We start from the raw sequence: 13387 nt of genomic DNA on the forward strand, positions 1-13387 counted from the left end.
ACCAAACAGTATGCCTGAGTAGATAAAAATAATCACAAAAACATCGTGAGTACAAGAGTCTATTAGTCACGATCTCTCCTAACTCATTCTAGTGTTTAAAAATTCTGTTTGAGTTCATTCTTTCTACCTAACAAACTCTTGTCCATAGTTCCAATCTGTGATAAAAATGTTCTCAGATTCTTTCTTCTCCTTCTCTTCATGCCCACAGGTAACATTCAACTTGTCCTATTGGAATGTTTCCATTATGAACAAATATGACTGTAAGGTAACATTAATGACACAAAACAATGAACAAAAGGACAAACACTGTAGGATTCCACTTATATGAGGTACCTAGAAAAGGCAAATTCACAGAGACATAAAGTGGAATCCTGGCTACCAGCAGATTACTAGCTGAGATGGGTAATGGGAGGTAGCATTTAATGTGGACAGAGTTCCAGTGTGGGATGATGAAAAGCTCTGAAGATGGGGGTGATGGTTGCAGAGCACTGTGAATGTAATTAAATGCCATGCAACTATGAACTTAGAAATGGTGAAAATGGTAAATTTTATGTTACATATATTTTACCACCATGAAAAGAGATAACGAGATACTCTAGTCATCTTTTCCTCTAAAGCAATGCGCTCTTCCTCTACACAGGTTATTTTCCATAACTGATGTTTACACTACTCATTAAAATCAGATCAGCCAATAAGATTTTGCAAATACTATAAAAAGAGAACCACAGATTAGCGGGGGGAAGAAAACAACCTTCGCAAAATAAAAAAATCTTTAAAAAGCATCGGATAACACATTTGCGTGGGTTGGTTTGTTTGTTTTTTTTCTGTTTACTGGTCAGCTATCATAGAACAAATTTAAGAATTGAAACATTATTCCAGTTTATTCAAGTTGGAAAAAAGAGTAAGTGTAACTCTATATCTAGACTCCTCTCCCATCTCAATGTTCCTTTACCAAAGATAAATTAGAAGATATTTTTTAAGTTACTCCAAATTAGTCCATTTTAAATATTCAGAGTGCTTAATTTGTACCTAAAATTGGTCATAAAACTGACAGACCCACAAAGAGAATACACTCCAAAAGTTTCTTACCATGTCCACACCAACAAAATATCCTAAGCTTTCTTTTCCTGGCAAGACATCACAGAATATAACTGTGCCAGACTCTATAGTTTCTCCAAGCTTCAAAGAAACTCTGGAGTTTATTTCCAGAGGGGGAAGTTCCATCTGCATTGTGTCCCCTGGACCTGCAAAATCACTTTCCAATCCATTGTCATCATCTTCTAGGATTTCTAGCTTGTCCAACGCAACAAATACGCCACAGTCTTCATCACACTGAAAAAGCTGTTTCCCTTGATATATCCCATCAGTGAAACCTTGGCCACGACCTTCTTCCTAGTTTTCAAAGGAGAGGGAAAAAAAAATGATTGATAGATAAAGAGATGGAGGAAGATGACCCATAAAAAAAAGATCCACTCTGGGGATTTTGGGGAAATCACTGGGAAAATTCTAAATGACACATACAAGAAATATAATTATTAGCAGCTGCTGTTGAACTGAGTGTCTAAAAAAGAATAAAGAGGAAGCTGTATCTGATGCTGAAATATAATTAATTAACTAATTAAATTTAAAATCATAATCCCACTGTGAGAGAGCCTGGCTAGATTCTACACTGTGATTGGAACAATAATTTTGTCATAAAAAGAAAATTTTACTTTAAAAGAACAATAATATTAGCTCCATTTACTGAGTACTTACTATACGCCCGCCACCAGGCTAACTCTTGAATCAGCATATCACAAAAACACCTCCTCTATCCAAAAACCAGTTACATACTGGTTTCGCTATTTTACAGATGAGGAAAAAGATTTAGAGAAGTAGGTTGGGTAAGTAACCTGGCAGCCCAGCTATTAAATAGCATAACTGGGATTCAAACCTCTGATTGTTTTACAATCACTGTTTTAAAAACTTAATCACTAAATAAGACATGAGATTCTATATGCAAGAATGTAAAAATGTAACTAACATTTAAGTTCTTGAGAATTAATTTTAATTATGGAAATGTATCATAGAGTCCTTAGTTCTCTCTTTAGTAGAAATAAATTCCAAGATGATTTTCACATAATTATGAGGGATGACCAAAGCACATTCAAGTAGCTGCACCTTACTTTTCTAAAATCTTACAGCTACTTTTCATTACTTAATAACACACACACTGGAGCGCCTGGGTGGCTCAGTGGGTTAAAGCCTCTGCCTTCATCTCGGGTCATGATCTCAGGGTCCTGGGATCGGGCTCTCTGCTCAGCGGGGAGCCTGCTTCCCTTCCTCTCTCTCTCAGCCTACTTGTGATCTCTGTCAAATAAATAAAATCTTAAAACACACACACACACACACACACACAAAGAAAAACTGAGAAACCTACAGATGCTAATGTCACAAGATAATTAACAATTTGTGAGGTGAGTAATTCAATTATAACTGGTAGAGTTCACTTTAAACACAGACAATGTTAAAATTTCTAAGATGTGAAAGCCTTGAATAATTACACGATAGGTGTATTTCCTACTATAGTAGGTCATTTTATAAAAAGTTCTCAATGTATCATCTTTGCATCATCTCAATTTATCATTAGGAAGTAAATCCTAAGAATTATGAGTATTAAAAATTACAAAAGATTTCTGGAAAACGTTTTTGTTGTATTTAAAGGGGAAAAAACAATACACATGGGCATACAAATACACACAGAAACAAACACACACACACACACAGCCCACTAAAATGGTTTATCAAACTTACCAGTAATTCTACTCCAAAGAATATTCCCGACACTGTCCTCTCTGCTAATAAGGGTCCTCTGAAGCGCACAACTCCAGGAAATTTTTCTTCCCCAGATCTCAGCTGTACTTTCACAGGGCAGCCCACATCTATCTGGAGGCCTTTACTTAGTCTGTTTCTGTTCTTAAATAGGCTGAACCTCTCTTCACAATTGGTAATTGCCAAAAGCAACTCTGTGAACTTTTCATTTATTTCTACGACATCCTTTTCATCAACAAAGAGAACTGCGTGTGGTTGCTCTAAAATTTTTAATCCAATCTGATTTTTCTTGCCTTTTGCAGAAGGAATCCTCGAGTGCCCCACAGAACGATCCTGGATACACTGTCCTATACTCCCCTTTGGTACCTTAAGGAGCTTTTGTGTTTGTTTGTCTGTGACACTGCATTCTTGAAGAAGCAAATAAAAAATCCGCTCTTCCCAGTAGGGTGAAGTTACTTTTTCTTGGCTCCATAAGCCTGAACTCATTGTGACATTAACTCCAAAATATTAACTCAAAAAAAATGGAACTACTAAGTTTGTAGTAAAACCGCAAAAGATAAATTCACTGGCAGTCCCAAAGCACGTTTTTAGCAATTTGGTGTCCATGCTGTAAAAAGACAGCAAAGCAAAATGCCTGGAGGACAAGCAAAGAGAAACTTTACACTTTATTCTACATGACCTAAAATTAAGATTAAAGACTTCTTAAGATCTCATTCTATTAGTAAAAACACACACATAAATGAAATACTTCCAAAAGTACCTAAAAAGGTTAAAAGACATACAGTACTTGTATCTACCATAATTTTGCATCTTTAATTAAGAAAAGCCAATTGTAAAGTATCTTCAAAGACAATACAACAGTGTTCGTTTCCAAGGCAATGAAATTTATGAAACCAAATTTGAATAACAGATAACATATACATATTTAAATAGATTTTTTAACTTTAAAAAATAGCATTTTTAATAGATCCTGCCTAACTTAAATGAATAAGCTTGTATTTTGGCAGAACACACATAAATCAAAAAGGCTGTTATTTCTCTACACACAGTTTAAGTAAAAAGTTACCCACCCTAATTATTATGATAAACATCTTTTATCAAAAAAATGATGAATCATATTCTGAAAGCTTAACCATGATTTGTTTATCTATGTTCCATATTTCGATAATGGATCATTTATTTGCTCTCCAATTTCATTTCCTTCAGCATGCACATTTTGCCCTTAGATAAGCAGATGTTAATCACATTAATCAGAGCCATCATTTAATTTCTCAAAATCTCAAATAGTTTAAATCTGATTATAGTAAAGATGTCTTTAAAAATCAATTCTGTAGCCATTAAAACTTGGACTACATAACAAGGAATAAAACTGTAATACAGTAACAAATATCAAACTTTTTATACCACAATTTTAACTATGTCATCCTTGAAACAAATACAAAAAGATCATTACTCAGTTTCAAATTTTCATCTAAAATTTTTACAATACTAATCTTTCACAATTAAAATAACCTTCTCAACCCTACTTTAACTGATGGTTAAAAACGATACAATTTCATCAAATCAAATTAAGATTTAGTTAATTATCTTACTGAAAAAAATTTTTATGTATTCTCAGTCACATGAGTGTGGCCATTTGGTTTCTAAATACAGTTACTCATTCCATCCTTCTTTTTGGGGAGGGGGGCAGGGAGGGGTAGAAAGAGAAGGAGAGAGAGAGAATTTTAAGCAGGCTTCATGCCTAGCAGAGCCCGATGCAGGGCTCAATCTCACAACCCTGAGATCATGACCTGAGCTGAAATTAGGAGTCAGATCCTTAACCAACTAAGCCACCCAGGTGCCCCTCCATCCTTCTTTGAGGTAGAGGTATTCATTTCCATTCCATTTCACACCAGCGGTTGACAGCACTACCATATTTATCTATTTTATTCTTGGAATTTAGAAATAAATACTCCTAAAACCAAAGAACCACATTTTGAGTTTAATATTTGAACTTAATGATTAAATAATCCAGCAAATCTATACGTGGAATGCGTCCTTAGATAATGATGTACTCTAGAATTGGTCAAGTGCTTTTAAAAGTCTGTCCCCCTATAACCCAGAATGAGACATGCAAGTTACCCAAGACAAGATGAAAAGTTTGGCAACTCTTTAAAACAACATTATTGAAATATCTGTGTAACATTTAGTAAAGTCAGGGGCAGAGCTGGTGTAAAGTGGTTCTCTCTCTCTCTCTCTCTCTCGCTTTCTCTCGCTCTTTTCCCCCCTTTCTTTATAATGTGTTTGTCTTAATTCCACTTGAGGGCACTGTCTACTTCAGCAGGAACAGAATCAATTTATATCTGCTACTTACATAAAACACCTGTGGAAACCCCTATCTTGGCACCATCATAAACCCCGAAATCCCTCACTGAAAGCTACCCAGAGACCTAAACCCTTAATTTGGCTGCATTCCTTTAAAGCACCAAAATGAAGGATTTGTTATTTCTGACTAAAATTCTTCTCAAATGCCAACAAGTATTCTTTTCTGAATCATCAAATTATCAATATGAATATAAGCTCTCATGTGACTCTCAAGACGCAAAGATGTTTGTGACTTTGTTAAAAGGCTTGACGTTATGCTTTCTGAGTTTCTGGGTCTGCTTTCTACAGATTTATAGTCTCTGATTTTCCCTTGCAATCAGCCATTTTCTGTGGTTTCCTACAGGGTGCATTTGACTCATTCTATGGCCTTGTTGCTTTCTACCTTACTCCTTCTAACCAGTTCTGAGAAGCCAGGGGATGAACAAACAACAATAACTGAAAGAGGTATACATAAATTCGGAACAGCCTTTCAGGAGTGAAGCGCAAAGGCCTGGCTCCAGGGACAGGGTCTGGGTTACTCCCAGAAGGCTGAGATGGTCACAAAGAAATTTCTGAAAAAGGGAGTTGTTTTGTTCTCTTTATAAATGTATTTAAGTATTTTTGGCCAAAAATTGCTTTTCAAGTATGGTAATTCTCTTTAGAAAAGAAATTACTTCTTAAAATTCCTAAAAATGATATCTTCAAATAATAGGAAAATCCCTGAATCTTAATATTATATGCCCATGATTTCTACTCCGTTGGTTCCCCAGCTTAACAAGTCATGTCATGATGGCAAACAAAACCCACCAGTGGGTAATGAAATATGACCATGACGAAATTAAATTACTGTATGTAATGCATTAGGATGTTATGGTTTATATGAATTTGGTTACAGAAGTGTTTTTTGCTAATCGTTTAAGAGACAGTCCACAGTAAAATTTAATATAACTCCTTTGGATTATAAAAAAAAAAGGTGGAAGGCAATTTACCAATCATTATTAAGAACCATATTTTACAGCGAACACACAGGAGCAGCTTTGCTCTAACCTGCATTAGCAGAAGGGGGAGAGGCCTTCACCTTAATAAGCGCAGGGTTCACGTCAGACCACTGGAGCAGCCAGAGCAAAAGTTTATAAAACATGTAAAAAGCATTATCCAAAAATAAAAAGGCTTTCCTCATTTAGAAAGCACACATTAAGAGGGAATAACTTTGGAATTACCATGTTAAACACTGATTCTCTTCATTGCAACTGATAGTTTGAGAAAGGTGAATGGGGAATTTTATGACTCCAGAGCTATACAAGATAATAAATTTAATGGTAGTGAATATCTCAATATACTGCCATTACAGCAGAAACAGGTTAATAAAGAAACTTTCCTCTACTGCAGAAATGAGTAGAATGACAACGTTCTTTCACTGGATATGCACAACAGTTAGATTGAGTCTTAAGAACCCCAAGCAGTAAAATCTAAAGATGACACGGGAAAAATTCAAATGCCATTGTCAACGAGTTCTTTATCGATCAAGGTTTCTCAGTTTGTTTAGTATTTTTGTGCACTCAGCACAGTGTTAGACGCTGAGAAGTATGGCATTTTTAAGGTATGATAAGTGCCCTACTTTATGTTCTCTTACTACCTTTCAGGTCTAATTGGTTTAAAATTGCCTCTAATTACACTTTGAATGTAAATATACCACAAGTGATTCATCTAAATGCCTTCACACTTATTCCAGGCTGGAAAATTGAGTGATTATGAATATCCTGATCATTACTCTAAGTACTGAATGAAAATTACCACAGAGGTGGAATGCAATGATATATTTAACCCTAAACCATATGGAACAGGAGAAGGCCTTTCCTTTGACAACATTTGAGATGAGGGACTGGTTCAGGGTCACAAAGACTTGAAAGTATATCCGGTTATCTGAGCTTGTTGAGGGTCTGGATTCTGAACAAAGGAGAATTTAACTGTATTAAAATAAAGCCATTAAACCAAGACACAAATACTTATCAGTTTCCTATCAATGCAATGAAAAGATGGTCAAGAAATATGTTTTATACGAAAATATTAAAGGTCAGAATTACCACTTTCTAAAAGATAATATACAGTACACACAAACAGCATTAGCTACATACAACTGACAATGGTTATCTAGAAAGTACAATGTCTTTTTAATTCCCAAGCTATCAGGTTATACTGCTCAAAGAACCTCACTAGAGAAAACAAAGACAGATCTAATTCAAGAACGTTTTTGCATCTTCTCAAATATCCCAACTAAAAACCACAGAAGACTATCTAAATCAGAATAAAACTTACAGTACGAAAATACTGCCCCCAATTATAAGTGGCAAAGAGACAGAAGGTCAGCGTGAACGCCAAAGAAAGAAGACACACAGGTCTTTTTCCAAAAGCTTCTAGATAGCCAGAATAATCACCATTTTAAGGAAGAATCTCTCTCATTAAAAGAATAAGTTGTTCTACCACTAAACAGCTAAAAACAGAAAAACAGAGATTCCATGACCAGAAAAGAGTCAGCTTTATCTTTCCTCACCTACTATGTCCCAAGTGCACAAGTATCCCGTTCCTAAAACAAGCGGGATTTATAAAGCTAAAAAAAGAGTCTGGCTCCCGTATCTGCATGTATATTCACGGCAGAACAGGGAACCCCGCAGTCTCCCTCGAGTTAAGCCCCGCCACTACACTTCCAAACTGGGAACTCCCACAAGTCCTTCATCTTCCTAACATGTAATGGGCATTCAGTACGTGTAAAATGAACGAATGATCTGCTTAACTCAGGTGATAAAAGTGAAAGCCAAAAATCCATTTCCTCATCCTAATTGTTTAAGTGATTAAAAGCATATCTTCCAGCTTAAAAAAAAGGAAATATATATACATACATAAAACTTCGAATAAATGAAGTCACGGTTAATGTTTACCCCCACTGCATTGTTACACACATGAGAAAAACAAGACAAATTTCACAATTACAAAAACAAGTTGTTTTGAGGTTCCTCTGAAGCTGGTTTCCTAGGTCTTCACACCATGTGTGATGCCTATAAATTCTGTGTAACCAGGGAAAATACCTTGACAAATTTAAGAAGAAACTGTGGAAATCAGGAACAAAATACTCATCATTCGATGAATAGGATAATTGCTCCTTTCTCTCTTCTTATGATAAGGACTTTGCCAAGTCAAGCGAAATCACAGTTCAGGCATGTCGGACCATAAGAAATCACTGCTGCTGAATGTTTGCTTTATATAATAGTGCCCTGGTCTTATCAGCTTTCCACAAAAGTTACCATCCACAGGAGGGCTTCTTCACGGGAATACTATAACATTTTGCAGCAGAACCTCGGAGAACGTTCTGGGGGATATCAACATTCACAGTACACGAACTTCCACAAGAATTCCCAGCGATCGTTTTCTCCTATTACTGTTCTAGTTCCAATCCACCCACCACGCAGTGGGGAATTGGCAGCCTAATCCTCAGGGCCATTCAGTCTACTTGGGGCGTGAGGGGGTGTGCAGAAAACCAACACTTGAATGAACACCCTCCCTCAAGGCCCGGATTTTTCTCGGGGAGCCAACGACTGCCAAAGGAACAATCTTATTAAGATCTCTATTAGCCCGAATTCAAAAGCAAGGTAAGGAATGCTTCTTAGCTGAGCTAAGGATACAACTTTCCAGGGAGAACTGGGGAGAGGATGGCGGCGGGGATGGTGGGGGCTGAGAGATTGAAAGGCTCGGTGGCTGAAAGATGACAACCATCCTGAAACATGCAAATGCCACAGGGTGGAATAGAAAAGATGCCAAGTACATGAATAACCGGGCAGCTGACCCAGCTGAGAAACAAATCCAGGAACACTCTCTTCTGTCAAGACTTCCTGATCTCCCCACAGATCGTTAACATGATGAAAAAGGAAAACAGAAGGACGGAAAAGAATACCTTGTTTCGACAGAGCACACCTTTCAACTAAACAACTCCAGGTTGTTGTAGAGAACCATCCTCACCCTGGAAAGGGGGAAACTGAAAGAAAAAGCAGAACACGCCATTAACGAGGCCAGAACCCCGACAGCTCCTCCTGGACAGGAGCCACAAACACCCCCCAAAGCGACCGATCGATCCGCCCCTGGGCTACGAGAGAGAAGATATTACAGCCCAGGGCTCTCGAGGCCAACAGGGGAGGCCTGTGCCTCAGTTTCCCCATCTGTACATGGGGACCGGCGGAGGAGACGGTCTCCTGCGCGGATCCCACCCGGAGTCCTCTGTCTTCCGGAGGTCCCGGCGGCGGCGACCACGCTCCCACCGCTCGGGAGCCCTCTCAGGAAGCCCGGGGTGGGGGGGGTGCGGGGGGAAGCCCCGGGGGTGGGGAAGCTCGGGCTGACGTCAGCGGGCTCAGCACCCCGCGGGCCTGGCCGGCTGCCTGCCAGGGCAACTAACGGGCCGGCGCCGAAGGCCCGACGGCCGCGACCGCGGCCGCGGCCGAAGACGCCCCGAGGCCGGGGAGGGACGCCCGAGAGGACCCAGCCGCCTCCTTCTCGCCGCTTCAGTCGCCAGCTCACTCACTCACCTCCGGCAACGGGGCGTCGCCCCTTCCCCAGTGTCGCTAGCCCTCGTCCCAGTCCAGCCCCGGCGCCCCACACCCACCGCCTTAATATTTACCTCCGACGCGCGGCCCGGGCGCAGCCGAACCTGCTACCTGGGCCCGCCCCCACCTGCCCCGCCTCCGAGCCTCCCGGGGCGGGAGGTGGAGAGAGAGAGAGAGAGTGGGAGCGGGGGCGAGGGGCAACCGCCGAACTGACCAATCGCAGCCCGAGATGCGGTCCTGTGCACGCTCTGATTGGGCAGCTCTGTGACAGACCTTCCTCCAATGGCTGCCGGCCCGGAGCCGGCTGAAGGGACTTTCCGCTCTGTCAAGCTCGGTCGAGCAAAAGGGAAAGCGGAGGGGAGGGAAGGAGGAGCGGGGGAGGTGGACGGGGAGCTCTGGCTGATTGGACAAGAGGCTGCGGATGCCGCGTCACCATTGGTCGACACCGGAGCCGGGGCGGGGCGCCGTGCTACTCCCGGCTCCACCTCCCAGGCCCGGGTCCTGGCGCTTGACTTAGCTGTCAAAACTCCTGCAGGGAGTTTGGGTCTGGGGTGACACGAGCTGGGAATAGGATTTCAGGATTCCATGAAAAAGCAAAGCTTTAGAATCAGACTTAAATGTGAATGCTTTGCGCTTTTAATTAGTAGCCTCTTGACGTGAGAATCTCACGACCACGCTAAGCCTCAGTATCCCCATCTGTAAAATAGAGATCACCTATCCTACAGAACCGCTGTGAAACCCTGTAGTTAAAGTTTCCGATACACAGCAGGAGCTCAGTCGTTTTGAATCTCTTCTCCTCCCTCAGATTCTGCCCGGGACCTCTGCTGCTTCGAAACCTCTGTCGCCACCTATCCCAGTTTGAAGGGAGGTCTCACTAGGGTGGCGAAGAAGGGATTTCCACCCGCTGCCTCACTTAGCTCTGCACCCCCTGGCCACCAGCCAGGACTTGGGGTGTAGTTAAGGATCCTTCAACTAGAAGGGAGGTTTCTGATTCCCAAAAGTGCTCAAAATATTTAAGGGAGTGCTTTTTATAATCAGTCCCAGAGCCTTGCTTCAGAGCATGCCTTGCTGCACTGGATACTCCTGTTAATTAATTCCTTCTCCTTTGACATTTTAAGTACCAATTATAGGAGAAGGTGATTAAAACTGAGGAAAGAAGAGGGGTGTGTGTATTTAATCATGAGAGGGAAAATTTCCCCAGTGGAAAGTGACATTTCTAAAGATCTGGGCAGTTTAAACCAGCAAGTACATAAAAGAAGTCACATCAGTGATTACTAACAGTACTAGTACACAGGCCACCCACCTCCCTGGCCCTAAACACTGAGGATGAAATGGACATCTTTTGAAAACCTAAGCCTCAATGCACTTTTGTCTTTCCCTCGTTCATCCTTATCCTGTGTCCTGAGTTTCATGACCTCAGTGATGTAGAAAGCAATAAAATGGAAATCAACAGGCCTGGCTCACAGCGTGGCCTTAGGCGACACTGTTCCCTCCCGGCTCTAGATTCTCCAGTAAAGTCAGGAGGACTCAGCGGTCACCATCTGGCTGTCTGGGCTAACAATTCAGCCTGAAGACGATTTTTGCTTGACCTGTACAGTGAGGAGGAGGAGGAAGGAGAAGATGGAGTGGAGCGGGAGAGAAAGAGTTTGAATCCTTTAAGACAGGGCAGTCTCCCTTTCCCATGTTTGCCACACTGCTCACCATTCCATAGTTTATTCACCTGGCACATTTCTCTCCTTTTTCTCTACTGGCCCCCAAAAGGTCAGTTTGCCACCCCTGGATGAAGACGTCTTGAAGCTCTTTCTTTTTATTTATTTATTTATTTGACAGACAGATCACAAGTAGGCAGAGCGGCAGGCAGAGAGAGAGAGAGGAGGAAGCAGGCTCCCCACTGAACAGAGAGCCCAATGCGGGGCTCAATCCCAGGACCCTGGGATCATGACCTGAGCCGAAGCCAGAGGCTTTAAACCACTGACCCACCCAGGTGCCCCTTGAAGCTCTTTCTGATGATCGTGCTTGGTGCTGCTGAGCCTGCTGCTTTCTGCCCTACCAGCCAGCTGTGAGAGCCCTTGCTCAGTCCTCCTGTGACCCATTCCTTGAATCAGACAGTATCAAAGCCTGACTTCATCCAAGAGATATTCTTCCAAGCCAGGCCCGATAAACAAGGCTTATCTCAATTACCATCTCCCATCAATTGGTAATGACTGCCTAGAACATTGTGTTGAAAACAATTCTAAAACTGTATTCAGGCTCTCCGGGGAAAAGAGATGTCTGCCAGGGGATAAGATGGGGAAATAGTGTCATGGTGCTATTATTTGCAATCCTTGCTAAGCCAGCCTCTCCTTTTACAGAGAGGAGATTAAGGTCCAGAGAGGGAAAATAACTTGTTCCAGGTCACCCAGGAGATGAGCTGAGACCCTGATTCTCCTGATTTCAAGTCAGGATCTTTCCAGCTCTGTTGGAACAAATTCTCCAACTGCAATGCCTCTCCTTTCTGCTTTCCAATCCTCTCCTTGTTTCAGGCCTAACCAAAGTCCACCCTCTTCCAAGGGTCTTTGCAGATCACCCCAGGCCCTGTTGTTGATCCCCTCCACCACCACACAGCCTGTTCCACTGCTGGCTGAATTACCAAGCATGGACCAAGAAACAGGGGTGTCTGAGAGAGATTCCGCCCATACCCTCCAGCAAGGAAGGGCAGACCTTAAAGGACTAGCTCTGAGATCACTTCCTGAGCTACCGAGGATGGAGTGAGCCCCAGAACGAGAACTGTTCTGAGCACACATAAGAGGCAGTTGGGCACTGAGGGCAGGCCTGTTCAAGGAAGTCACCTATAAGATGAAATAAGGAAGATGACTAGCAGCCCAGGGGGAAAGGGAGCACTTCGGGCAAAGGGAACAAGGCTGTGCATGACAACGTTGAAGGAACTGAAAGAGGCAGAGCACAGTAAATGGGGGCACAAAAGAGCCCGGCAGGTAGGACCTTGGGAGTCAAGTTTTGGTCTTTAGTTTAGGAACAGGATCCCGTTGAAAGATTATTATTTTTTTTTTTTTGCTGTTTTCTGTTTTCTTTTTTCTTTTTTTTTTTTATAAACATATAATATATTTTTATCCCCAGGGGTACAGGTCTGTGAATCGCCAGGTTTACACATTTCACAGCACTCACCATAGCACATGCCCTCCCCAATGTCCATAACCCCCCCCCAGCAACCCTCAGTTTGTTTTGTGAGATTAAGAGTCACTTATGGTTTGTCTCCCTCCCAATCCCATCTTGTTTCATTTACTCTTCTCCTACCCCCTTAGCCCCCCATGTTGCATCTCCTCTCCCTCATATCAGGGAGATCATATGATAGTTGTCTTTCTCCGATTGACTTATTTTGCTAAGCATGATACCCTCTAGTTCCATCCACGTCATCGCAAATGGCAAGATTTCATTTCTTTTGAGGGCTACTATGCAGCCATTGAAGGATTTTAATAGGGTAGTTAGCTCTGATTCTAAACCATCTTGCATAGCTCTCATTGTACACAGCAGGAACCCAACCAAAAGCCATTGGATTAAATGGAGCTCTTTCTCCCAAGAGCTGGAAACCTGGTGGCCTGGGAGGGACCTATGACTTGGAGTAACACCCACGCAGGTCCCCAGCAAAC

General features: G+C 41.8%; 1 protein-coding gene across 12 annotated transcripts in view; it reads right to left on the minus strand.

The window, feature by feature from the left end:
- The window catches only part of CYLD (CYLD lysine 63 deubiquitinase), a 64634-nt gene extending 54747 nt beyond the window's left edge, over positions 1 to 9887 (minus strand). For 2 of the 12 annotated variants that reach the window (XM_032854492.1, XM_032854486.1), the window contains exons 1-4: positions 9818 to 9887; positions 9101 to 9181; positions 2794 to 3445; positions 1090 to 1392 (exon numbers count right to left, since the gene is read on the minus strand). In XM_032854492.1, the coding sequence (XP_032710383.1) occupies positions 1090 to 1392; positions 2794 to 3297 (807 nt within the window). In that variant the 5' untranslated portion in view covers positions 3298 to 3445; positions 9101 to 9181; positions 9818 to 9887. Of the gene's footprint in view, positions 1 to 1089; positions 1393 to 2793; positions 3446 to 3881; positions 3903 to 9100; positions 9182 to 9725 lie in introns of those variants that run through there. The other 10 variants (XM_032854493.1, XM_032854490.1, XM_032854489.1 and 7 more) reach the window with 10 other exon arrangements.
- Between the last annotated feature and the right edge of the window lie 3500 nt (positions 9888 to 13387).

The sequence above is a fragment of the Lontra canadensis genome, unplaced genomic scaffold (assembly GCF_010015895.1).
Source record: "Lontra canadensis isolate GAN:19392208 unplaced genomic scaffold, GSC_riverotter_1.0 scaffold8, whole genome shotgun sequence".
NCBI lineage: Eukaryota > Metazoa > Chordata > Mammalia > Carnivora > Mustelidae > Lontra > Lontra canadensis.